The 27,915-nt window shown below is 35.7% G+C and overlaps 2 protein-coding genes across 10 annotated transcripts in view; one reads left to right on the top strand and one right to left on the bottom strand.

Moving 5' to 3' along the window:
* Positions 1–102: 102 nt before the first annotated feature.
* LOC141453427 (SAC3 domain-containing protein 1) lies at positions 103–27,915 on the bottom strand. Of its 7 annotated transcripts, XM_074126646.1 has the most exons (11): positions 27,730–27,914; positions 27,610–27,652; positions 26,670–26,849; positions 6,207–6,326; positions 4,732–4,814; positions 3,058–3,210; positions 2,587–2,748; positions 2,194–2,397; positions 1,446–1,586; positions 1,159–1,369; positions 103–337 (listed from the first exon to the last, which is right to left on the bottom strand). In XM_074126646.1, the coding sequence occupies exons 3-11, from the start codon at positions 26,775–26,777 to the stop codon at positions 254–256; spliced, it is 1,266 nt and encodes a 421-aa protein (XP_073982747.1). In that variant the 5' UTR covers positions 26,778–26,849; positions 27,610–27,652; positions 27,730–27,914; the 3' UTR covers positions 103–253. The 7 variants fall into 7 exon arrangements, with proteins under 7 accessions (XP_073982747.1, XP_073982748.1, XP_073982746.1 ...); XM_074126647.1 differs by having other exon boundaries at positions 2,587–2,691; positions 27,610–27,915; XM_074126645.1 differs by having other exon boundaries at positions 27,610–27,914.
* The window catches only part of LOC141453425 (uncharacterized), a 44,513-nt gene continuing 23,723 nt past the window's right edge, over positions 7,126–27,915 (top strand). The window contains exons 1-2 of one of the 3 annotated variants that reach the window (XM_074126638.1): positions 7,126–7,338; positions 26,321–26,375. The gene's annotated coding sequence lies outside the window, so the exon portion shown is untranslated. The remainder of the gene's footprint in view (positions 7,339–26,320; positions 26,376–27,915) is intronic. The other 2 variants (XM_074126639.1, XM_074126640.1) reach the window with 2 other exon arrangements.

The raw sequence follows: 27,915 nt of genomic DNA, 5'->3' as shown, positions 1-27,915 counted from the left end.
ACCTGAGACAAGTCGTGTTTCAGTTATTTGTGAGTCTGGCCGATTTTGAGAGTCTCATTCACTGAGAAAATTATTTACTAACTCTAGAGTGCCAAAAACAAATTCTATGAAAAATAATCCTTTATTAAGTACAATATATTCACTTGGTTTCAATGTAACATTAGGTCGGATGGCAACTATCTTAAAGATTGATATGATATCAAACCTTGCAAAGTAGCTTGTAAGAGAATCGAACAGCTCTCTGTGACGTCAGCTAGCGATCTCTGGAGCACAGAAGTAAATCCGGAAGAAATACAGTTTTGAAGCGTTCACTAGTCGCACTGATCGGAAGGAAACTCTGGAAAGTAGAAAGCAGTTACAAGGTCAATGTAATTACCCTTCAATCAGCTGAAAGAAGAAAAAACACAAAGCTTACTTAAGTTCACAAAGACAAGCCGTTGATCAACATTTATTGTACATCTCCTATAACCTCTCATTGGGTTTTGCAGATGTATTTATGCACTAGTATGGTGTAGCAGACCTTAAGGTTCATATCTAGCATGTTTAGTTTGCTTATCTTTTGAAAATGCAATTATGTACAGATTTTTCCAATATCGCCCACAGAGGATGCGTGAAGGGTAACTTGGTGACAACTCCGACCATTGGAGTGCAGATATAATAGATACCAATAGTTTCGTGTATTTTTTAGAATTGTAAAGAAATGGAAAGCAACGTTATGGAGAATCTTTGTTATGCGCTTAATTGCGAATCTAATCCACACTGCCGCGGCATAACCACCTACAGATCCTTCTATTCCCTACAAACACAAAAGACTAAAACACATCCTTCTCTACCTTTCAAGACTAGCTGCAGGTTTTCCTTCCTTTTTCCCTGCATTCTGTAACCTTCACATCTTAAGCTTTCCCCATGCTATTGTTATGAATTATTCATTGGCACTTGGTACATACTTATAATAAAGGAAGAGATGTGAAGGTGCTTATGTCCGCATGCAGACGAATATCTTCATATTGTTGGACTCAGTGGGGGACTCAGAAAACGCTGGACCTACAGCATCTACATTGCTTCGTGGCCTGCAAGTCTGACCACAATATTTACCTCGTCTTCACATTCCATACTTCATGCATTCTCTACTTATGCTCACACTCTGAGGAAACCTACCGGAGTGTGGCTAAGACTGTCGCAGTGACAAGCCGTTGTCTTATTAAAATGAACTGCCTTTACATCACCATCAACTACTTGAATGCCCAGTTTTTTACATTCCGCACTGGCCTCCGCCTCACTGTTATAGAGCAGCTGTAATGTCAGCACTGACAGCGGAACTGTCAGATTTTTGCTACTGTACGCTGTATTCAGTACTGTTAACGCAAACCTATAAACACACAGAGAAATATTTTTTAAAAAACTTCCGGCAAAGTAAATAAATACCCACCGACTCTCACACTAACCTTCTGACGTTGGGGAGTTGATAGACACAGAAGACGGCAAAGTGAAGAAGCGGCAGTTTGAGAACCTCTTTTAATACTCTTACATAGTTATCCAAAAACCATGCCAAACTCAAGCGTTCGCAGTGCTGTAGCAGTGGTTGTCTGAAAATCAACATTATAATTAAAATATATCGAAGTGAAGTGTTCTCTGTGCTCTTAAGGGGTACAGGAGGGCTACATTTTTATAATTATTTGCATAAAAAGTCTTAATGGCGGAACGTAGAAGTAGTATGTGGACGTGTGATTGAGCTTGGTTTACCCCTTCCAACCTACGTTTCTATTGGCCAGTACATACGCCTAAGGTCCAAATTTCCACAAAGATTACCCTAACAGGATGTGAAATATAGTAATTCGAAATATGAGAGGAATGTGAGACTCCCAATTTTTATCAGCTTATACCTCATTCAAAAAGTGACCTAGAAAGCGGGAATTGTCCATAATTTCGCAAAGATTATGCAAAGAGCACACGAAATACAGTAATTCGAAATGTGAGAGAAATGTAAAACTCCCAAAATTTAGCAGCTTATATCATCGTAAAATTAGGATGAATCTCGCAGGTCTCAATATTATGCGAGGTGGGCTACATGCAGCTCGCGGACCGCTGAGATGGCCATCCCTAGTTTAGACTACAAAGTTTAAGATGTTCACGTGGCCGACTAACAGCAATTTCAATACTTTCACTAATATTAAGTAATTAGAAATAATTAACCTAATTTGTTTGCTTAACACCAAACTCCTCATTAGTGCCTGTGGATCACCTAAATTTAGCACTAAGTACAGACATTCCATCTCCAGTCTAGTCTCACTGACGTGCGACACAGCGCTGTACTCCCTCAGCAACCACTTCAGACTTTCTAATAACTGATTGTGGTTTAATTTAGAATCGAAATGTCTGCTCACTTCGGAGCCCAACCTGCAAATACAACTTTTTGTAATAAATATTGTCAGTAATATTTTAGGAAATTAAAATGTGAACACAAGGAAATTACGAGAACTGTTAAGTCAAATATTCTTCATTAGAAATTAACTCAATCGAATGTGTACAACTGAAACTAAATAGTTAGTAAATATTCCAATCAATATTTGAATAATCATAACTTACCGATAAGCTGAGTATGCATAGAATCTGACGATAGGTTCCAGAATTGGAAAGCACAGTTCCGAGGGCGGCTGCTGCAGGAATAAATCCTGTTTTACTGACTTCAATCTGTCGTCAAGAAATCCATAAATTACAGAGAATTTGTGCGACTCGTCACACAAAATGCTGGAAAATTTCCAAATTAAATGAACTAACCTCGAGATTGATTTGCTCTATTTCTATAAAAGGACGTATTGAATGAGAGGTAATTTTGAAAAGTTATTTGAAATAGTTTAGTTTTGAGAAAGTTTTAAATAATTAAGAGTAAGTGCGAACTACAGTGCTCGCTTTTACAGCCATTAGGTTTCCTGAACAATTTTTGTAAAAGAAAAAGAGTTTATTGCTTTTCATTGACAGCCTTATGAAATAAAATCTATATAACTTGGAATTCACATGTATTTACTTCTTAGCGGAAATGAAGAGTAGTGGACTCACTGATTAAACAGGTAATGCACGGTACTGTGCAGCACCTGCGGCGGTCTGACGAGTGCAGGATTTGACATTTGCAGGCCGGCCGCAGACCTCACGTAGCTCTTCACCACTACGGCTCCCTTTTCCAAACTGTGCACCAGACCCTCCTTCTCGCGCCTGCAACAGCGTTTAAGTCACTACTTCTACCCCATCCAATTAGACTCGCACTGAAATAAAGATCAAAGAAGCAAGTTTACTCTTACAATATAAGAATAGGAAAATTCGGTGGGAACCCAGAACGTGGCGTAGCAAAAGGAAGAAGGGCATCTTTCGATGTCCAGGTCAGAGTTCAGTGTATTGAGCGGTGTTTACCATCTGTATGTTAGGAGAAGTTAATTTGGTGATGAAGTGCCGAATATGGCGAAAATGCGCAGAATATTGGCACTTAGGGAAGGGATTAGCTCCTAGGTTTGCAAATACGGGATTCCAACGCGGAGATCCCGGGTCCAGCTACCCGGCCCTTAGATTTTCTTCACTTAGGAACTTCTTACTGTTCACTATTCGGTGATGGACAGTGTTGTCTGAAACGAGAAAACCTTCCGGAGTTCGGCGGTGCACTGAAAAAAAATCTCCGGGCGACAATAACCTCAAATGTTGAAGCACCTTAAATTAAATTGTATATATTATATACATTGCCTCTCTGCTGAGCAGCCGATAGTAAGATAAAGTAGAGTGAGTGCTTCAATAATTATTCATGAAATTCGGAATTCTGGCACAAATTTGATTCTTACTAATACTTTGTAGGGGCCTAAGTCCCTACAGTACACTTGGAGCCAAGCAAGTCTCGGAAGCGATACCCATTTCCTAGCCGGTAGAGAAAAAACCTCTTCACAAGGTCCCGACTTCCTCTCTCATTCTCGCGGGTAAATAGCAGTGACTTAGAGCCCGCACCAAGCGGTACCGTTTAAAGGATTCCATAGCAGTTATTTGCCAGATCTCAAGGGTACTCTAAACAATTATATAGTTTGAGCTTTTTCCGCTTTTCCGGTTTTTGATTGTGTACGTATACTCCTCCCTCTTTTCTTCCCAGTGGATACCGGATATAGAAAATCTAACTTTACTGCAGTACTTCCCCTCACTTAGTAACAGGAGAAAGTAGAAGGGGTCCGAATCGGCCAAGTGGCCCTTCCTGATATGGGATTTTACTTTGGTGTAATTTGGTTTTCCGATTATATGCTATCTTTTCAGCACTCAAACACAACTTTGTAAAGATCATTTTTCTGTCTCTAACGACCATAAAAGTTTTTAAACTCGATTTCCAACAATGGAGAGACTGGACGAGATGTCATGGTGAGGTGTACTCTCTAAGAGATCTGTCTGCCATTCTGTACTCAAACTACTAATAAGGGGAGGGGGTGGAGGGAGATTTCCTCCTCTTCTTTGAATCCTTAACATAACTGAGAAGCCGGCCAGCGTATAATTGGAAACTCGGAGAAATCTCGTGCCAGGACGGGCGAAAGTTGCTGACACGCGGAAATGGAAACTGAAATAACACGCAAGTTTGGATTAGAAAGAATATTCTGTTCGAAGTGAGAGAAAAGGAAAATCATTTGGCAGCAGCGATTTTCTCTTTCTGCAATTTTCTCTTAGCAAACAAAGAAATGGAGGAAGCCTGTGGTGACCGGATACGTTACGAACATTAGTTGCTCCTCGATGGGACACATCTCTTGGCACTGTCCGACTAGGTAGTTGTTCTCGCTAGCCATCCTTGTCGGTCTCTCCTGTAACATCAACAAAGAAGACTACCATTATTTCGGGCAATATACTGCTGAGACAAAAATGACAATTCTCTCTAACTGCAACTGTTACAGCAGGTGAACAGCTGATTTTCTTAAAGTATTCTTAAAAAAAAGGTCAAGTGTGCCAGTGGTGAATTATATCTTTGATTTTCTCCGTCATAGAAGGCGTGTTTTATTGAGCATCTGTCATCTCAAGACTAAGTCAGCAGGTGTAGCGTAAGAGATATTTCTACGCTAAACTCACTAATGTTCCTCTGACGATGGATTAAAGTTCGAAGCTGACAGTGTTACAATAAACATGCCGCACTACGACTGATAGAATTAATGAAGCTTTAAAACCAACTACGCAATAATGTGACACTTCCGGTATCTGATCTTCAAATTTGTAATTTCATTTAAATATAAAATTATTATACTAGTGCTCACACAACACATTACTAACAGTACTTTAGACGCTTTCGTAAAAAGGCCCTTAGAAGGTTACCTGAGACCAGGCTCCCAATAGTAGTTACAGATCTACAAATAAGAACTAAGAGTCTAAAGAAACGCAACCATTTCCAAAATAAAAAGAAGGAAACCCTATTAAATTTTTCCATAAATTTATTGTCAGTAGCGATGGTGGCAACCTGTCTTAATGCTAAATTAGAACTATTAGAACTTAGACAATTTCTACAAACCTTTTTTTTTTTTGAGAACTCTCTAAGCATCAAAGCGAATATTTACGCAAAACATAAAATATAATATCAATACGATTACAATACCTCCTTCCCATGAGAGGCGAGAGAAAGTAAAAATATATTAATATAAGACAGAGTTGCAGACTAATCCTTGCCATTGATAGCTGCCATCGGTCAAGGTGAGTTTTCTAACGGTACGGTAAGAATGTGTAAACAATGTGTCTGCGTAGTGGGAACTGCTGAGAGCAAATCTTACCGGAGCTCGGCCACCGGCCCCACTGGGAATCAAAACTGAGCAGGTGTGAATGATTGGAACAAAGCTAACATGTCAACAAACAACTACCGAACAAAGGAAACAACAGAAGAGTACATAAATTCTCTTTTAGAGCGATGGACATACCGTCCTGCTGCAGGTGTAGCGGTGTGACTGAGTGGTAGGGCATTTCAGCCACCCATCTGATCACTCAACCAGTGCTACCACTCTCAGGGAATACTCCCCGTCAAAAAAGGCACTATATTATGACACATCACATCTCTCAATGATACTTTGATTTATTTCACTTATTCCCTCTAGACTTCATGCTTCCTTCCAGTTACTTACAATTAGCATGACTTAACATTGAAGCCGGCTGTCTTTTCAGTCTAATTTTGAAGAACTTTAATGACGTATATTGCAGTAAGAGAAAGTCTGACGCACCAGATCCCTCTTGTAATTGTTGTCCAGGCAACACAGACTCTCGAACAGTTGGGGCTGGGTACAGTTACCCGTAATTACCAAGATTCTGGAGCACTCTGCTGCTGGCCACCATTCGCCCCGCTGGAATGTGAACAAATACACCTGTATTTCTCTTTGCAACTCCTGGAATTCATACAGACAGTAGAACTCATGTGGTGCGGCTTACATTTCCCACAAACATGTCTTTCTCTCCGCTATATAACCTTGCGGTCTTTGGTTCATTATATTCACATTATGAATATTTAATAAAAATAGAAAATATCCAACAGTTTGACCTAAAAGTGGCTCTTATGAAGTGCGTTACCAGAAACTGTGACTTCACAGTATAACTCTTGGAGCACTCAATGTTCCCACAGCTCTAACTCTCTGGGATGAGCACTTACCACTAGCTCTTACACCTTCTCAAGATTCTTGACCGGCACATATTTAGTTTGTATACGTTACCATGAAGTACAATTTAAAACAGCTCCACTAAAGCAGCCTTAAAGCCAGTTTTCCTACACAAAAGACAGGTTTGGCACAACTTTTTGGAAAAGTTTGGAAAAAAGAAAAGAAGAAACCAAAATCAATATTGTGGCACTAACACCTTCACAGAGTGTGAAATGCGTTGCTGGGTTGATCAGAAATGCGACTGGACAGAACAGGGGCTTGACTTGAGTAGATCTACCTTTTTGTTTTGAAATGTTCTCAAGGATTTATTTCCCTCATTATCTTTGAATTGTTGAAGTCAAATATCTTTTTAGTAAATTGTAAGTTTGATTCTTCAAAAATTTAATAACGTACATTGCGACAAATAGAGAAAGTAGTGTGCGTGAATACGCAGAAAAGAGGAAGGGATATTTGAGTTGGCCAACCACTTAAGTTGGCAGAACTGCAAAGTAGTAGTGCAGGACCGACCGCGGTGTTCTCTGTGCAGTCAGTCATTAGTCGACAGTTTAGCGCCGAACGTTAGCCAGCTGAATAAAACACATCTAAGATATTGCCATATATTTACTAATAACGGTGTTGTTTGGTGTTCTCTAATTGCCTGTGTAAAGTGTTCACTCCACCGAACTACAACTCTATGCTGTTGTGAGATTCAAATATTTTTCAAGTAAGTTCATTGTCTTTGCAAAATTATTGTTTGAGAATTGAATTATTTATTGGTTTTCAGTTTTTACATGTATCCTTCCCCAGAGAATGGAACTGTCTAACTAGACAGTTTTTAAGAATAAAGGTTTTTGGAATATTATTTATTTTCGTTGATCAAACCTGTTAGAGTGCAGGAAAGAAGTAAATGTCAATGCCGCTTACCCAACAATCTCTCTTCTTGAATTTAATTTTTCAATTCAACATAGAACATTATTTAGTACTTTGTACGTGTTATATCTGTTAAAGTGACTTTGGGTTGCCTGTTTATCAAAATATCTTAAATAGAATACTCCATACTAACATCAGTTTGGAGTTTCAGTTTCAATAAGGTGAGGCTAAATGTTTTCGAATGAAAGTGCGATGTTACTTCCGAGCCTCAAGAACAATTCTCAAGAAAGATTGTGATTGAGCGGATTTTCCATTGTGAGTGTTCAGCGGAAATACAGTTCGGAGAGATCAGGGCTGCGGAAATTTAATTACACCATCCAAAAAGAACATTAAATTCTCTACAGGAGAGTTTTATCCAAATTATTTTTAACCTAAACTTAAACGCAAGAGATAATTTCCAAATTCGAAGTAAGATCCTCTCATCCTCAATGCTAAGTCTCTTTGCATTCACTTAATCTGGTCTCACTTATTGCATGGGATGGCTGCACCAACGGCAACTTTACAAAATGGTGCGATAAGATCTCAGTATTTCTTTTTAGTCTTCATGCAAGTTTGAAAGAGAAGCGTAACAGTTAACTTTGTTTGCCCTTTTGCTGTTAACTTCTCACCAGACTGTTAGGCTCTGATACAACATTCCCTGAAGTAAGTGTGAAAAGTGTGTATCATTTTAAAGAGCATTCAATGTCGAATATTTCCAGATATTTGACAGAAAATTGCTTAGGAATTAAAAGTGCAAATGAACTTAGTTTCAAATTTTAGGTTCAAGACTTAAAACTCTCAGATCTTATAATAATAGGAAAATACGAATAAAATTTATTGTTCTTTCAAGTTCGTACAGTTGTTATTCTCTTGGAGTTGAGGCCACATTTAAAAGCCCAACCTTTACGGGCTATTTTGCGTAGTGTGGTGGGGAACACGCTGCCAAAAATAAAAGCTAGAAATTAAAGAACTCCTAGCAAGAGAAGATGCGTGCCAGGTGCAGTGTGGGGAAGTGGGCAGTTTGGGGCGATATCCAACAGGACCTTCGGCCCTGCTCATGTTCCTTTCTCTCTAACCGTGGCGTACCCAAAATAATTTTAGAAAAAAGAAAATATTGTTTTCAATCATATTTTACCCCCCCTCTACTCTCCAGTTCACAGGTGTATTGATTTTGTCAGATACATAAGGTTGAATTGTCTGTCGATAAAAAAACGGAGGTTCGAATGTTCACTAAGTGCCTCCTCACGCACATGGCCTCCGCTCCTCAATGTTTAACTGCTCGAGAAGTGTCAGCCCATTATTCTGAATGGTGGAACCCGACGAAGTTGTTTCATACCGAGGGAGTTCACTGCGCTCAGTCTTGCAATAACACGGTCTGTAACAAAACGACTTGTCAGTCACCAGTCAACAGAATGGGCGACACCACAATGAGTTGCAAGACCTTTTTAGCGCTCCTCTAAACAAACAAACCGGTCCTTGACAGCAGAAGCCGTGTGAACCGGTTGCTTCGAGCTCTGCTGGTGATTACTGAAAATAAGTTTCCACTGAATTACATTACTTTAGTTGTTGGCGGATTATCTTATAGCAAACTTGCAGCTTTCCCAGAATGCGCCATTGGTTTTCTCTTGGTCTTTACTAGTTTTTCATTTTTTAGAAACCTTCAAATCTCCTCAAGAACAAAATTGCATTTGTTCTTGCCTACTTCTGCAATCTTAAGACTTCTCCACATTTTATTCACCTTGCCAGCTGCTGGCTTTGCATATTTAAGGTGATTAACAGGTCAGATGTTTTTGAGCATTAGGGTGATGACATCAAATGCCACAACATACCGTGGCGCTAACAAAACCAAGTTCGAAGGAGCTGATGTTGAAGATGAAGATGACACAGACGGGGATATATGAAGTAGTTGAAACTGTTTCACAGAGGCGAGCCTTGGTTCTGTGGGGCCACTAGTGAGCGGGTTAGACCAGTGGGATTGTTGGGAAGTTATTTAGGGCAGAAGATGAGATGTGCAGGATTGTGTGGCTTGAGGCTGCCCCCTCTATTGGACTCCTTTCACTTAACTGTACCTCCAGCCACTTGCTGGACCTCTCTCCCTACTGGAGTTCAGCGATTATACGGCTGGTTGGGCTCTTCTACCAACGCTTCATCACCAGAACGTTTACAATAAGAATTACTTCTTCAGCATTCATAAATACTGCGATGACACCACATTTTTCTAATCTTAATATAGAATCACTTTCAGACACCCAGGACAAAAAACACCTCAAAAACTTGTTTCCGCCGGCATGTCAGAATCGAAAATGTGCGACTGTAAATTCCTCTCGCCAGAAATAAGAAATCAAGGAAAATTTAAGATCTGGGAAAAACTAGGATCCACATCCGGAAAAACGCATCGTGTAAATAATTTATTTTTGTTTAAATTAAACAAGAGGCATCACAGCCTTCCGACTTCCTACAGTTCCAGTATACGTTCGACCATCTTGCTGCGCAGTTCCAACTGGAGTCGGTGTTTTGAACTTTTCCTAGTGAATTCCAACACTTGCATTGGGACTTGCATGCTTTAATCAACAGTAAACGACTAGAACTCGATTTCCGCAATCTTGCACTTTTCACCACCAACAAATGTGTTATAAGGTGGTTGGACCGGAAGTGTAATATGGTTGCACTTTAGAGCGTTCATGTCTCATGTTATCCTGGAGATAACCCAGTTGTAAGTCGGCTGACCAGAAGTACAGTTAGCCGCACAGAGCGGAAGGGTGTGACCACGCATAGAAGTGCCAACATGCTCCAAGTATCTGAGAGTGGAGAAAGTGAGTGAGGCGCGCGCGAACATGAGAGGTCCTCATTAATTATATTGTGTGTCTGTCAGTTTGTCCACGCTTCCTCTGCCAACTAAACTAAATATTTGCGATTTTTCAGGCGCTGTCCATTTTCAGAAAAATTTGTGTATAACACACACGAGACTTGTTCTCTGATTCTCAAGGATTCTCAGTATTTACTAAATAACAGAAAGATATTCAAATAAAAGCACCAGGCGGAATTTTCGATAGGACATTAATATCAAATATTTAAGTGTTATTTGCAGATGTTAGCCGTACAATCACTGAAAAGCACGAAGCGCCAATTCTGGGCACCCGAATCAAATTTGTGATCAGGCTTACCGTGACAAAGCACATTAGAGGAATGAAAGTCCTGCTCTCGAAAAGACCCCGCAAAGCATTTTGCTTCGAACCTGTCTCCAACCAACCTACCATTCATATCTGTGCCATTACTGCACATTTGTTTAAAGAAGATGGTGCGATCAGTTTTCAAGAAAAATAAAATAAGTTAACCTGCGGTTGGCTGATGACGTGAAAAGTTTATTGTCGGTATCACCTTGAGCAGATCTCAAATTTGAACTCTGAGACGTTTCGGTTCGTTGGTTGCGCTGACCATAGATAGACAAACAGACCATCTTGAACAAACCACCTCTCTCGAGGTCCGACTTGACTGAGGGGATTTCAGAACGAATATATTCGATGTAAAGTTGTAAACAGGCTAGGGCTAACCAAACTTCTGACATGTCTAGGAGGACAATGTAGTTAGATTACGTGGTGAAGCACATTGACCGCATCGCCTTCAAGGTCGGTACACTCCATTGTCCTGCCATCATCCTAAGAAACTGTCTTCTACCTTTACATAGAATCCAGTATTAGTAGTGCGGAAACGAGTTGAAGTGGAATACTTTTCATCCAGGCGGGGGTGTCATAGTTCCGGTGAACCAAGTCACAGCCCATTATAGATTTTCTTCTTGTCACAAGTAGGCTGCAATGAGGTCATGCACCTGCCACGGTGTTGGTCCATCTTCGGTCCCTCCAAACTTCACGGCTCAATCTCTTTGTAACCAAATGATTCTTTTTTACTGACACTTGACATAAACTTCTTGCAACTCTACCATTTCTCTACTTATAAAATTTTCTTCATCATTCGAATTTCGCCGGCCCTCTGAATCAGCACTTCAGCACAATCGCAGATCTACTACTTACTAATACCATTACTCCTAATAATAATGATAATAATTAAAATTATAAAATGCTGAGCAGTTAGTACACTGGACTCCCGCTTGGAATTCCTGGTCCGAGCTCCATTCCGCCTTGATGTTTTTTTTGCAAGAAGCCTCCTGTAGTGATATGACAATGCGGTCTGCAACAAGAAAACTCAGTCCAGAAGAAGTCTACTGAAAAAGTTCCTTGCGTCAATACTTCAAGTGTAACGAGTTAATGAAATAACTAAAACTGTTCGGTAGCTGTAATAACATGATCATCAACAGCTGCACGAAAAGCCCATTCAACACCCACAGAGTTGGGCAAAAATTTAATCAATTAAAAAACAATTGAATTAAACCAAAATTTAATTTTAATCATGATTAAAATTAAAAAATTTAATCCGCCAAAATTAGTTGATTAAAATTAAATTCACTTTCAATTTAATCGGAATTTAATCAATTAAAATTTTTAATCATAACTAAAAATTAAGATTAAAATTAAATAATCAGAATTTTAATTGATTGAATTAAATTCCAGATTTAGTTTTAATCTCTTTAGACGATTAAATTTTTTAATTTAATCAAAATTTGAGAGATTAAATTTTTAAAACCAAACATTGCCAACGGTTAAACCAGAATCGGACCAATGCATCTTTATTCCGCCTAGCTGGTGCCCCTTCTCTATCAATATTATCACCTTTTCCAAACTTGACACCTTCATTCTACCAGTCTGGTGTCTCATATATACCATGTTGGTGACTCTCAAGACTTACATAGGACCACCTTACACTCACATTTACCCATCTTTACCACTCACTAGACTTATATAGGACCACCTTACACTCTCATTTACCCATGTTTACCACTCACTAGACTTAGATAGGACCACCTTACACTCACATTTCACCATGTTTACCACTCACTAGACATTATATCTTCTAAAATTATAGATCTGTGCACAAAATAACTGTAGTTAGCAATTGAGAAAAACAAAGAGTATAAGAGAAAAAAATTCCATATCAATACGTGGTTCACAGTGAGAGATATAGAACGGCCATAATTTTACAGAATTTCATGACCCAAAAAATTTTCAACCCTTTATATCTGCTACGTTTATAGATCTGTGCACCAAATAACTATAGTTTTTAATTGAGAAAAACAAAGTGTATAAGAGAAAAAAATTCCATATCAATACGTGGTTCACAGCGAGAGATATAGAACGGCCATAATTTTACAGAATTTCATGACCCAAAAAATTTTCAACCCTTTATATCTGCTACGTTTATAGATCTGTGCACCAAATAACTATAGTTTTTAATTGAGAAAAACAAAGTGTATAAGAGAAAAAAATTCCATATCAATACGTGGTTCACAGTGGGAGATATAGAACGGCCATAATTTTACAGAATTTCATGACCCAAAAAATTTTCAACCCTTTATATCTGCTACGTTTATAGATCTGTGCACAAAATAACTATAGTTTTTAATTGAGAAAAACAAAGTGTATAAGAGAAAAAAATTCCGTACCAATACGTGGTTCACAGTGGGAGATATAGAACGGTCATAATTTTACAGAATTTCATGACCCAAAAAATTTCAACCCTTCATATCTGCTACATTTATAAATCTGTACACAAAATAACTATAGTTTTTAATTGAGAAAAACAAAGTGTATAAGAGAAAAAAATTCCGTACCAATACGTGGTTCACAGTGGGAGATATAGAACGGCCATAAATTTTACAGAATTTCATGACCCAAAAAATTTTCAACCCTTTATATCTGCTACGTTTATAGATCTGTGCACCAAATAACTATAGTTTTTAATTGAGAAAAACAAAGTGTATAAGAGAAAAAAATTCCGTACCAATACGTGGTTCACAGTGGGAGATATAGAACGGTCATAATTTTACAGAATTTCATGACCCAAAAAATTTCAACCCTTCATATCTGCTACATTTATAAATCTGTACACAAAATAACTATAGTTTTTAATTGAGAAAAACAAAGTGTATAAGAGAAAAAAATTCCGTACCAATACGTGGTTCACAGTGGGAGATATAGAACGGCCATAAATTTTACAGAATTTCATGACCCAAAAAAATTTCAACCCTTTATATCTGCTACATTTATAAATCTGTACACAAAATAACTATAGTTTTTAATTGAGAAAAACAAAGTGTATAAGAGAAAAAAATTCCGTACCAATACGTGGTTCACAGTGGGAGATATAAAGCGGTCATAATTTTACAGAATTTCATGACCCAAAAAAATTTCAACCCTTCATATCTGCTACATTTATAGATCTGTACACAAAATAACTATAGTTTTTAATTGAGAAAAACAAAGTGTATAAGAGAAAAAAATTCCATACCAATACGTGGTTCACAGTGAGAGATATAAAATGGCCATAATTTTACAGAATTTCATGACCCAAAAAATTTTCAACCCTTTATATCTGCTACATTTATAGATCTGTGCACAAAATAACTATAGTTTTTAATTGAGAAAAACAAAGTGTATAAGAGAAAAAAATTCCGTACCAATACGTGGTTCACAGTGGGAGATATAGAACGGTCATAATTTTACAGAATTTCATGACCCAAAAAATTTTCAACGCTTTATATCTGCTACATTTATAGATCTGTGCACAAAATAACTATAGTTTTTAATTGAGAAAAACAATGTGTATAAGAGAAAAAAATTCCATACCAATACGTGGTTCACAGTAAGAGATATAAAATGGCCATAATTTTACAGAATTTCGTGACCCAAAAAATTGTCAACCCTTTATATCTGCTACATTTATAGATCTGTGCACAAAATAACTATAGTTTTTAATTGAGAAAAACAAAGTGTAAAAGAGAAAAAAATTCCGTACCAATACGTGGTTCACAGTGGGAGATATAGAACGGTCATAATTTTACAGAATTTCATGACCCAAAAAATTTTCAATGCTTCATATCTGCTACATTTATAGATCTGTGCACAAAATAACTATAGTTTTTAATTGAGAAAAACAAAGTGTATAAGAGAAAAAAATTCCATACCAATACGTGGTTCACAGTGGGAGATATAGAACGGCCATAATTTTACAGAATTTCATGACCCAAAAAATTTTCAACCCTTTATATCTGCTACATTTATAGATCTGTGCACCAAATAACTATAGTTTTTAATTGAGAAAAACAAAGTGTATAAGAGAAAAAAATTCCATACTAATACGTGGTTCACAGTGGGAGATATAGAACGGCCATAATTTTACAGAATTTCATGACCCAAAAAAATTTCAACCCTTCATATCTGCTACATTTATAAATCTGTACACAAAATAACTATAGTTTTTAATTGAGAAAAACAAAGTGTATAAGAGAAAAAAATTCCGTACCAATACGTGGTTCACAGTGGGAGATATAGAACGGCCATAATTTTACAGAATTTCATGACCCAAAAAATTTTCAACCCTTTATATCTGCTACGTTTATAGATCTGTGCACAAAATAACTATAGTTTTTAATTGAGAAAAACAAAGTGTATAAGAGAAAAAAATTCCATACCAATACGTGGTTCACAGTGGGAGATATAGAACGGCCATAATTTTACAGAATTTCATGACCCAATAAATTTTCAATTCTTTATATCTGCTACATTTATAGATCTGTGCACAAAATAACTATAGTTTTTAATTGAGAAAAACAAAGTGTATAAGAGAAAAAAATTCCATATCAATACGTGGTTCACAGTGGGAGATATAAAACGCCCATAATTTTACAGAATTTCATGACCCAAAAAAATTTCAACCCTTCATATCTGCTACATTTATAGATCTGTACACAAAATAACTATAGTTTTTAATTGAGAAAAACAATGTGTATAAGAGAAAAAAATTCCATACCAATACGTGGTTTTCAGTGAGAGATATAAAATGGCCATAATTTTACAGAATTTCGTGACCCAAAAAATTTTCAACCCTTTATATCTGCTACATTTATAGATCTGTGCACAAAATAACTATAGTTTTTAATTGAGAAAAACAAAGTGTATAAGAGAAAAAAATTCCGTACCAATACGTGGTTCACAGTGGGAGATATAGAACGGTCATAATTTTACAGAATTTCATGACCCAAAAAATGTTCAACGCTTTATATCTGCTACATTTATAGATCTGTGCACAAAATAACTATAGTTTTTAATTGAGAAAAACAAAGTGTATAAGAGAAAAAAATTCCATACCAATACGTGGTTCACAGTGGGAGATATAGAACGGCCATAATTTTACAGAATTTCATGACCCAAAAAATTTTCAACCCTTTATATCTGCTACATTTATAGATCTGTGCACCAAATAACTATAGTTTTTAATTGAGAAAAACAAAGTGTATAAGAGAAAAAAATTCCATACTAATACGTGGTTCACAGTGGGAGATATAGAACGGCCATAATTTTACAGAATTTCATGACCCAAAAAAATTTCAACCCTTCATATCTGCTACATTTATAAATCTGTACACAAAATAACTATAGTTTTTAATTGAGAAAAACAAAGTGTATAAGAGAAAAAAATTCCGTACCAATACGTGGTTCACAGTGGGAGATATAGAACGGCCATAATTTTATAGAATTTTATGACCCAAAACATTTTCAACCCTTTATATCTGCTACATTTATAGATCTGTGCACAAAATAACTATAGTTTTTAATTGAGAAGAACAAAGTGTATAAGAGAAGAAAATTCCGTACCAATACGTGGTTCACAGTGGGAAATATAGAACGGCCATAATTTTACAGAATTTCATGACCCAAAACATTTTCATCCCTTTATATCTGCTACATTTATAGATCTGTGCACAAAATAACTATAGTTTTTAATTGAGGAAAACAAAGTGTATAAAAGAAAAAAATTCCATATCAATACGTGGTTCACAGTGGGAGATATAGAACGGCCATAATTTTACAGAATTTCATGACCCAAAACATTTTCAATCCTTTATATCTGCTACATTTATAGATCTGTGCACAAAATAACTATAGTTTTTAATTGAGAAAAACAAAGTGTATAAGAGAAAAAAATTCCATACCAATACGTGGTTCACAGTGGGAGATATAGAACGGCCATAATTTTACAGAATTTCATGACCCAAAAAATTTTCAACCCTTTATATCTGCTACATTTATAGATCTGTGCACCAAATAACTATAGTTTTTAATTGAGAAAAACAAAGTGTATAAGAGAAAAAAATTCCAATCGAATACGTGGTTCACAGTGGGAGATATAGAACGGCCATAATTTTACAGAATTTCATGACCCAAAAAATTTTCAACCCTTTATATCTGCTACATTTATAGATCTGTGCACCAAATAACTATAGTTTTTAATTGAGAAAAACAAAGTGTATAAGAGAAAAAAATTCCATACTAATACGTGGTTCACAGTGGGAGATATAGAACGGCCATAATTTTACAGAATTTCATGACCCAAAAAATTTTCAACCCTTTATATCTGCTACATTTATAGATCTGTGCACCAAATAACTATAGTTTTTAATTGAGAAAAACAAAGTGTATAAGAGAAAAAAATTCCATACCAATACGTGGTTCACAGTGGGAGATATAGAACGGCCATAATTTTACAGAATTTCATGACCCAAAAAATTTTCAACCCTTTATATCTGCTACATTTATAGATCTGTGCACCAAATAACTATAGTTTTTAATTGAGAAAAACAAAGTGTATAAGAGAAAAAAATTCCATACTAATACGTGGTTCACAGTGGGAGATATAGAACGGCCATAATTTTACAGAATTTCATGACCCAAAAAAATTTCAACCCTTCAAATCTGCTACATTTATAGATCTGTGCACAAAATAACTATAGTTTTTAATTGAGAAAAACAAAGTGTATAAGAGAAAAAAATTCCAATCCAATACGTGGTTCACAGTGGGAGATATAGAACGGCCATAATTTTACAGAATTTCATGACCCAAAAAATTTTCAACCCTTTATATCTGCTACGTTTATAGATCTGTGCACAAAATAACTATAGTTTTTAATTGAGAAAAACAAAGTGTATAAGAGAAAAAAATTCCATACCAATACGTGGTTCACAGTGGGAGATATAGAACGGCCATAATTTTACAGAATTTCATGACCCAAAAAATTTTCAACCCTTTATATCTGCTACGTTTATAGATCTGTGCACAAAATAACTATAGTTTTTAATTGAGAAAAACAAAGTGTATAAGAGAAAAAAATTCCATACCAATACGTGGTTCACAGTGGGAGATATAGAACGGCCATAATTTTACAGAATTTCATGACCCAAAAAATTTTCAACCCTTTATATCTGCTACATTTATAGATCTGTGCACCAAATAACTATAGTTTTTAATTGAGAAAAACAAAGTGTATAAGAGAAAAAAATTCCATACTAATACGTGGTTCACAGTGGGAGATATAGAACGGCCATAATTTTACAGAATTTCATGACCCAAAAAAATTTCAACCCTTCATATCTGCTACATTTATAGATCTGTGCACAAAATAACTATAGTTTTTAATTGAGAAAAACAAAGTGTATAAGAGAAAAAAATTCCAATCCAATACGTGGTTCACAGTGGGAGATATAGAACGGCCATAATTTTACAGAATTTCATGACCCAAAAAATTTTCAACCCTTTATATCTGCTACATTTATAGATCTGTGCACAAAATAACTATAGTTTTTAATTGAGAAAAACAAAGTGTATAAGAGAAAAAAATTCCAATCCAATACGTGGTTCACAGTGGGAGATATAGAACGGCCATAATTTTACAGAATTTCATGACCCAAAAAATTTTCAACCCTTTATATCTGCTACGTTTATAGATCTGTGCACAAAATAACTATAGTTTTTAATTGAGAAAAACAAAGTGTATAAGAGAAAAAAATTCCAATCCAATACGTGGTTCACAGTGGGAGATATAGAACGGCCATAATTTTACAGAATTTCATGACCCAAAAAATTTTCAACCCTTTATATCTGCTACATTTATAGATCTGTGCACAAAATAACTATAGTTTTTAATTGAGAAAAACAAAGTGTATAAGAGAAAAAAATTCCATACCAATACGTGGTTCACAGTGGGAGATATAGAACGGCCATAATTTTACAGAATTTCATGACCCAAAAAATTTTCAACCCTTTATATCTGCTACGTTTATAGATCTGTGCACAAAATAACTATAGTTTTTAATTGAGAAAAACAAAGTGTATAAGAGAAAAAAATTCCAATCCAATACGTGGTTCACAGTGGGAGATATAGAACGGCCATAATTTTACAGAATTTCATGACCCAAAAAATTTCAACCCTTCATATCTGCTACATTTATAGATCTGTACACAAAATAACTATAGTTTTTAATTGAGAAAAACAATGTGTATAAGAGAAAAAAATTCCATACCAATACGTGGTTTTCAGTGAGAGATATAAAATGGCCATAATTTTACAGAATTTCGTGACCCAAAAAATTTTCAACCCTTTATATCTGCTACGTTTATAGATCTGTGCACAAAATAACTATAGTTTTTAATTGAGAAAAACAAAGTGTATAAGAGAAAAAAATTCCAATCCAATACGTGGTTCACAGTGGGAGATATAGAACGGCCATAATTTTACAGAATTTCATGACCCAAAAAATTTTCAACCCTTTATATCTGCTACATTTATAGATCTGTGCACAAAATAACTATAGTTTTTAATTGAGAAAAACAAAGTGTATAAGAGAAAAAAATTCCGTACCAATACGTGGTTCACAGTGGGAGATATAGAACGGCCATAATTTTACAGAATTTCATGACCCAAAAAATTTTCAACCCTTTATATCTGCTACGTTTATAGATCTGTGCACAAAATAACTATAGTTTTTAATTGAGAAAAACAAAGTGTATAAGAGAAAAAAATTCCATACCAATACGTGGTTCACAGTGGGAGATATAGAACGGCCATAATTTTACAGAATTTCATGACCCAAAAAATTTTCAACCCTTTATATCTGCTACGTTTATAGATCTGTGCACAAAATAACTATAGTTTTTAATTGAGAAAAACAAAGTGTATAAGAGAAAAAAATTCCATACCAATACGTGGTTCACAGTGGGAGATATAGAACGGCCATAATTTTACAGAATTTCATGACCCAAAAAATTTTCAACCCTTTATATCTGCTACGTTTATAGATCTGTGCACAAAATAACTATAGTTTTTAATTGAGAAAAACAAAGTGTATAAGAGAAAAAAATTCCAATCCAATACGTGGTTCACAGTGGGAGATATAGAACGGCCATAATTTTACAGAATTTCATGACCCAAAAAATTTCAACCCTTCATATCTGCTACATTTATAGATCTGTACACAAAATAACTATAGTTTTTAATTGAGAAAAACAATGTGTATAAGAGAAAAAAATTCCATACCAATACGTGGTTTTCAGTGAGAGATATAAAATGGCCATAATTTTACAGAATTTCGTGACCCAAAAAATTTTCAACCCTTTATATCTGCTACGTTTATAGATCTGTGCACAAAATAACTATAGTTTTTAATTGAGAAAAACAAAGTGTATAAGAGAAAAAAATTCCAATCCAATACGTGGTTCACAGTGGGAGATATAGAACGGCCATAATTTTACAGAATTTCATGACCCAAAAAATTTTCAACCCTTTATATCTGCTACATTTATAGATCTGTGCACAAAATAACTATAGTTTTTAATTGAGAAAAACAAAGTGTATAAGAGAAAAAAATTCCGTACCAATACGTGGTTCACAGTGGGAGATATAGAACGGCCATAATTTTACAGAATTTCATGACCCAAAAAATTTTCAACCCTTTATATCTGCTACGTTTATAGATCTGTGCACAAAATAACTATAGTTTTTAATTGAGAAAAACAAAGTGTATAAGAGAAAAAAATTCCATACCAATACGTGGTTCACAGTGGGAGATATAGAACGGCCATAATTTTACAGAATTTCATGACCCAATAAATTTTCAATTCTTTATATCTGCTACATTTATAGATCTGTGCACAAAATAACTATAGTTTTTAATTGAGAAAAACAAAGTGTATAAGAGAAAAAAATTCCATATCAATACGTGGTTCACAGTGGGAGATATAAAACGCCCATAATTTTACAGAATTTCATGACCCAAAAAAATTTCTACCCTTCATATCTGCTACATTTATAGATCTGTACACAAAATAACTATAGTTTTTAATTGAGAAAAACAATGTGTATAAGAGAAAAAAATTCCATACCAATACGTGGTTTTCAGTGAGAGATATAAAATGGCCATAATTTTACAGAATTTCGTGACCCAAAAAATTTTCAACCCTTTATATCTGCTACATTTATAGATCTGTGCACAAAATAACTATAGTTTTTAATTGAGAAAAACAAAGTGTATAAGAGAAAAAAATTCCATATCAATACGTGGTTCACAGTGGGAGATATAAAACGCCCATAATTTTACAGAATTTCATGACCCAAAAAAATTTCAACCCTTCATATCTGCTACATTTATAGATCTGTACACAAAATAACTATAGTTTTTAATTGAGAAAAACAATGTGTATAAGAGAAAAAAATTCCATACCAATACGTGGTTTTCAGTGAGAGATATAAAATGGCCATAATTTTACAGAATTTCGTGACCCAAAAAATTTTCAACCCTTTATATCTGCTACATTTATAGATCTGTGCACAAAATAACTATAGTTTTTAATTGAGAAAAACAAAGTGTATAAGAGAAAAAAAGTCCGTACCAATACGTGGTTCACAGTGGGAGATATAGAACGGTCATAATTTTACAGAATTTCATGACCCAAAAAATTTTCAACGCTTTATATCTGCTACATTTATAGATCTGTGCACAAAATAACTATAGTTTTTAATTGAGAAAAACAAAGTGTATAAGAGAAAAAAATTCCGTACCAATACGTGGTTCACAGTGGGAGATATAGAACGGCCATAATTTTATAGAATTTTATGACCCAAAACATTTTCAACCCTTTATATCTGCTACATTTATAGATCTGTGCACAAAATAACTATAGTTTTTAATTGAGAAGAACAAAGTGTATAAGAGAAGAAAATTCCGTACCAATACGTGGTTCACAGTGGGAAATATAGAACGGCCATAATTTTACAGAATTTCATGACCCAAAACATTTTCATCCCTTTATATCTGCTACATTTATAGATCTGTGCACAAAATAACTATAGTTTTTAATTGAGGAAAACAAAGTGTATAAAAGAAAAAAATTCCATATCAATACGTGGTTCACAGTGGGAGATATAGAACGGCCATAATTTTACAGAATTTCATGACCCAAAACATTTTCAATCCTTTATATCTGCTACATTTATAGATCTGTGCACAAAATAACTATAGTTTTTAATTGAGAAAAACAAAGAGTATAAAAGAAAAAAATTCCGTACCAATACGTGGTTCACAGTGGGAGATATAGAACGGCCATAATTTTACAGAATTTCATGACCCAAAACATTTTCAACCCTTTATATCAGTGGTTCTTAACCTTTTCATATACGCGGAGCACAATTATATGTATATATTATTCTTGCGGAACACTAACATTAAATAATTTTAAATTCGGTATTTAGCAAGAACTTAAAATTAAATTCAAATTGAAAAAATGGAACAATTTTTTGTTTTCGTATCTTTTCTAAGTTTCTAAATTTCAAGAGATTTAAAATTGAAATTTGCGGAACAGTTGGACCATATTCGCGGAACACCGGTTAAGAACCACTGGTCTAGAGACTCGTGAAGAAGTCCAAGTCTACAAAAATTAACCGAAAAGTATTTATTGAAGACGCTCAGAAAAATGGCCTCGCCAAAACGTGGTTCGAACCATTGGTTGAAAAGCTATAAAAGTGGATGATTAAATTAGTTTGATTAACGATTAAATTCGCCGATTAAATTCTGATTAAAATTAAAAATAAATTTAATCAATTAAATTTAGAATTTGTTTTTTTAATCAGTGCCCAACTCTGAACACCCATGTTTGATATTTTCTTTCTCTTTTTCTGTAAAAAATACATTTCCCAAATTTTATTTAAAATAACGAGCATAATCCTGAATTTTAAGGACAGTCTTTGCAACGACACAGATTAGATACATTTCGAGAAAACTTGGCCAAAAACTGCATTTTCAGAAAACAAAAAAAATACCGCCTGAACGCATAGATTTTCTTAAGTGGTGTTCGAATCGCAAGTTTATGTAGATGCGTGTCGGGAAGTCCCGACTTCAAGTGAGGAATTAGCCCTACCACATTTATGTGAGGTTCCCTTTAGTTAATACTCGATCTCAGCTCGACTTTGGAGGAATACTAATTGGGAAGGGTGTTAGTGCCCTAGAGATCCCGGATTCCTAGCCGCCTGCCCTTAAGTGACCTCTTCCCAGTACACCCTTACAGCTCACTGCCCGAGGTAGGCAGTCTTGTCCAGCTGACCGGGACTGCTTACACTAGATTTGTGTTTGTTTTTTGAATAATAGCAAGTTATGCGTTCATTTTCCAAGGTCCTACCCACACAAACAAGCATATGTTTAGAGATTTAGCGAGCTATGGCAAATTTATGTAATGTGTGAAGGCCAGCAAACATTCTAGAGTATGAGATCTGCGTGCAAGGCCGGAGTAGTTCCCAAGAAGTGTAATTCTAATGGAAACAGTTAGAGGCGAGCAGAGCCGGCCAGAAGAAGGTCACACAGGTACCCCGGGCATGCGAGGAATGTGAACGGCCGATCTACAGTTTCTCATCGTGGACAGCCCAACACCGACTGACCTTGTCGGTGAAACTACACTCAGTGCTTCACTGTCAGTTCACTCACACTCAGCCGTTAACATTCTGTCATTACACACACTACACTCACCACTTTCTCTAAGTTCTAAGCCAATCAATTTCTACTTACTTCTATTAATGAAACATATTTAATTATTATTAACGTTTAAGTTGGAACAGTGTGCATTACCCTTTAGAGGGAAGCGAACCTCCTCGACGATTGCAATACTTCCTTATAGTGACTGCAGGAAGAGAAGGTGAAATTTTATTATTCCAACAATAAATGTAGCCCATCTTTCACTTATTTCCGGTTTTTTGGCATTTTACTTTTGGAAGTGGCACCTAGCCGCCCAAGGATAGGTCAGTTAGTAGGTGTCAACTTTAAATATAACTTTCTCTTTAAATGATATTTTTTTCTTAATGTCAGGGCCAATGGCTAAAGCAACTGCAGCGTCCACCGTGAAGCAGTCTACTTCCGGCTGTCGGGAGAGGTGATAGAATTACGAAAGTTCACGCTGTATTTCTAAGAAATAAGGAAATAATATTGTTCCGAAGTCGGCAGCCGCTATTTGTGGAATCAGTCTTCCACATACATTTAATGTTTTCTGGCTGCTTGTGATATAAAAATGAGTTCATAGCGAATGATTTTGTTAGTTTTCAATGTTGTGCTTTAATCAAAATTATGCCTCCTAAGTTCGCACCTTGTATGAAATTTGATGGGCTCCAGAATATGAAAGGCTAAAATGTACAATAAATTGAACTCTTCAACCTTGCGAGGATTTGAGGAACTCGTGTGAGGATTTGACAGTTTTGTAGCATTTTATTTCGTGGAAGACAAACGAGGGCGCCAATTCTCAGCATTCTGAGGTTTTACGATCCATTAATAATGAATTATGCTGAAAGTGCATGGAATATTTGTCACTTAAAGTGGGAGAGTCGTCACAAGAGATGTTTGGTGGAAAATGGTTTCAAATACATCCTCGTTCTTGAGACTTCCATTCACCAGCAGCTGGCTAAAGATTCGTTCAACAATCAGACAGCACAGCGAAACCTTCCAATCGATGACGAGCTCTAATAATGATAGCAGTGATTTTGATTTCTTGATTACCAGAGAAATCTAGTACAATTTCGTGGTAATTCACTTGCTATTGTTGCAGAGATCCCTTACGAGCTTGAGATGTGCTTCAGCAGAACGAACGGCGCGATCATAGTATTGAGAACTGCTTCCTTTGCTAACTGTGCTTCTTTAGTAACTTCTTTTGAAACCTTCCACATCACTATAAACAACCGTTCAGGTTACACGTTCCAAGGCGGTGGTTCATTTTTAAGGAAAACTTTGGGAAATATTTAATTGTAGAAAGTCTGCAGCGCGGAGAGTGAGAGCGCAGATTGTACAGACTCTGCAGAACTGATGGAAAGCGAAGATAGCCGACCCTCAGGTCTACTGGAAGGACACGCACAATGCGCCAGAGTGTGTGACTTGAGTAACCATGGTTACACCTCATTTATCCCATTATTATTTAATTATGTTGGCCAAGATATATTTAACAAAATTATGGTTATTAATTTTGTTTTCATTTACAATGCATAATTAAACGCGCAGAGACGTTAGAAAGTTTGTTATTGATGCTGTGAAGTTGTTTATTTCTTTTCTTTCTGTTCTTGGCGATTTAACAATTTATGGTATTTTCTCTGATCGCGACTCTCTCTCGCTGCTGAGCTGAGGTAGCTTTGCGCCAACATTCCAAGATCGTGGCTCTCGTTGAAGTTCTCAAGGTTTTATCCTAGTTCGGAAGATTGACGTCATGTTGGTTGGATTTAATTTAGGATTACTATTATAAAGAGAAATCCGATTTCTGTTTCATCCAGGAGAGGTCAAGACAAAAGAGAGAGTGCTTGAAAACAACCTCTTGTTCCAAAAATCTTTCAAAACGTCCAGGGTGCACTAACATTCTTCCGCTCAGGACATTCCTCTAGATTTACTCACAGAACCTCCCATCAACAAATCTAATCCTATCTGAGTCCCTACGAATCAACCCTTTCTCAATTATTGTTTATTTATTAATTATGTTAATATATTTTCAAATTTACCTTCCAGTACGCTTTCTAAATGAATCCATTCTCTATTTAATTGATTTTCGTATTTTATTTCACACTTATTTCAGTGTTAAAATAATTACACAACTCCAATTATAGCATAAACTGCGATGTAAATTTTCTGCAATTTCTGTTGTAGGAAAGCAATGAATTAGAGAATTTGATTTGTCATAGTCACCTCACTATTTCTCCTGGAGTTCAATCCAAGATGCTTGTTTGTGTAATAGAATTTCTGAAGAGCAATATGGCAGGTCAAAGTTTGAGAGACACCAACCCGTTAGCGAAGAAGTAGTACGTGGCTGAACAACAGAATCATACCGGCAAGTAGATAGGCACCAGTACGGAAAATCGGTCTGATCTCGTTTCTATTTTCTGGTTCAATTACAGAGTCAGGTAATAAGGGAGCACTGGATCTCCCATAGGAGAAGGTGGAGTGATCTCAATGGTGATTGGTCATGGCTCAATATCTCCGCAACCGCAATATCTATCTCTTGCGTAATTACCAAAGCAATGATTGTGAATGCAGTAACAGTGGAGAAGATAATTTAGGTACGAATGGCAGCGAGAGCAATGCATTAGCCGGAAAGCAATTACTACCGATGCTAAGCTTTTACAATTTTCCGCATTGCTTCATACATAGCCATGCGTTCCCATATCCTTTTTCCTCTCCTGAGCCTTCTGCTGATCGCCAACCACTATCCAGGACGCAATCTCTGATAAACTTGGATTGATAAAGATTAAATGACTAGCACGATCTACCAAAAGTGCTTATACCCGAGTCTCTGATCTGAGTCGTGTTTACAATGCCATTGATCATTGTGATGTGTTGCAGGTAGCGCAGGGAAAGGTCAGTAACAGTCTAGCACCTGGCACCTCAGCCATCTCAAGTGAGTAAATTCATTTCACAATTAAACTTACATCAAGATATTTTATAGTCCATTCCACACGACTTTGCTTCGAATATTTTCTTAAAGCAAAAACAATTTATTTTTTTTGCAGACTGTTGATATTTTTCGGTGACTGATTCAACCATCAGGGGAGATAAATTATTGCCAATTACAGTCATATTTTATAATTGTTTTTCTAAGATTTTACACAAGGACTAGGTTTATATTTCTCAAGGCAGTCATGATGGCTATTCCAAATGCTACAAATTTATAAACAAAATAAAATATACGAACCGTGTGATAACTAGCGGTCTTTAGGAAATCTCCCTCTGGTCTGTTGAAGCACACTAACTGGAAAATCGCAGGAGATCCTAACTTTTCATTTTCTTTAAGTATATCCATGATACACGACAGGAAGGTAGAGATATCAACATTCTCCAACAGGAAATACCATTTATTTACTTCTGAGATTTTCTAGAAAACATTTACTTCAATATATTTTAAACTTCTAAACGTGCACTCATTGTACTCAAGTAGGTCTAAAACTTCTAAACTTGAGTATAGATTTCCCACTTAACGTTTACCTAAATAGACAAATTATTTTGTTGGAAGTTCTCGAGAAAGGATAGGGCAATTTACTCTAATAAAATTATAAATTTACAAACTGTAAACGGTTAGCAAGCAGTACATATGTATGTATGTTTTAATTTTTGAACTTTAAGAATTCAAAAGATTCCTCAACAGATCGAAGTGTCAGAAATAATCAAATTTATAAAAATAAAGTTTAAAACTTATCTGTTGGTAGGACCCTATTTATTTAAACTTCCTTGGAAGGTAACCTAGTTCAGCATTTTTATTTTTTTATTGTCGTGTTTATTAATTAGTTTATTTGTCTTTGACTTGATCAAGGCAGCCTTAATTTGCCGTTTCTATTCCATGTATATAAACGTGTATGAATATTGACGTAAGATACTACTCTATTCTAAGCAAAATTGAAAATGAGATGTGCTAGTTGTTTAATGTTCAGTGTAGCTTAAATGTTTTAGGCAGCAGTTGAACACGGTTCATATTTCCTAAAAGTGCTTAAATTATCGTTAGTTACAGTGGCCACACATAATTGCCTCAATGAAATAGAGGCCGATAAACTAAAGAGTACATCTAAATAGAAAGCTAGCACTTTGTTGTCAGCCCTGCAAAACACACTCTCAGCGCCAAATAAAATAAAGAAACTCACCTCTAAGTAAGTGATTAATTTTCTCCCGGCCAAATAAGGTGAGCTGTAAAATAAGTAGTAGTAAATAATGCACAATTATTCTCGTTATAGTTGGTTAGGCTTGAATAGTAATATGCTTGCCATATTGTTGTATTTTTCTTTCTTTTAATATTTAAAACTTGTTTTTAGAATATTTTCACAAAATAGAAAACACAAATAGATAAAATTAATTGTTAATTATAACCGGTTTAAAACAGAACCAATTTACATGTGAGCTTTCTGAATAACCTGCCCTACCGTAGACTTCCTTTACTAGTGAAAACTGCC

Source organism: Rhodnius prolixus, unplaced genomic scaffold (genome assembly GCF_049639745.1).
Source record: "Rhodnius prolixus isolate KJV_2025 unplaced genomic scaffold, Rpr scaffold_3, whole genome shotgun sequence".
Classification (NCBI taxonomy): Eukaryota; Metazoa; Arthropoda; class Insecta; order Hemiptera; family Reduviidae; genus Rhodnius; species Rhodnius prolixus.
The sequence above is the reverse complement of the archived record's forward strand: the minus strand, read 5'-3'. Positions and strand labels throughout refer to the sequence as shown.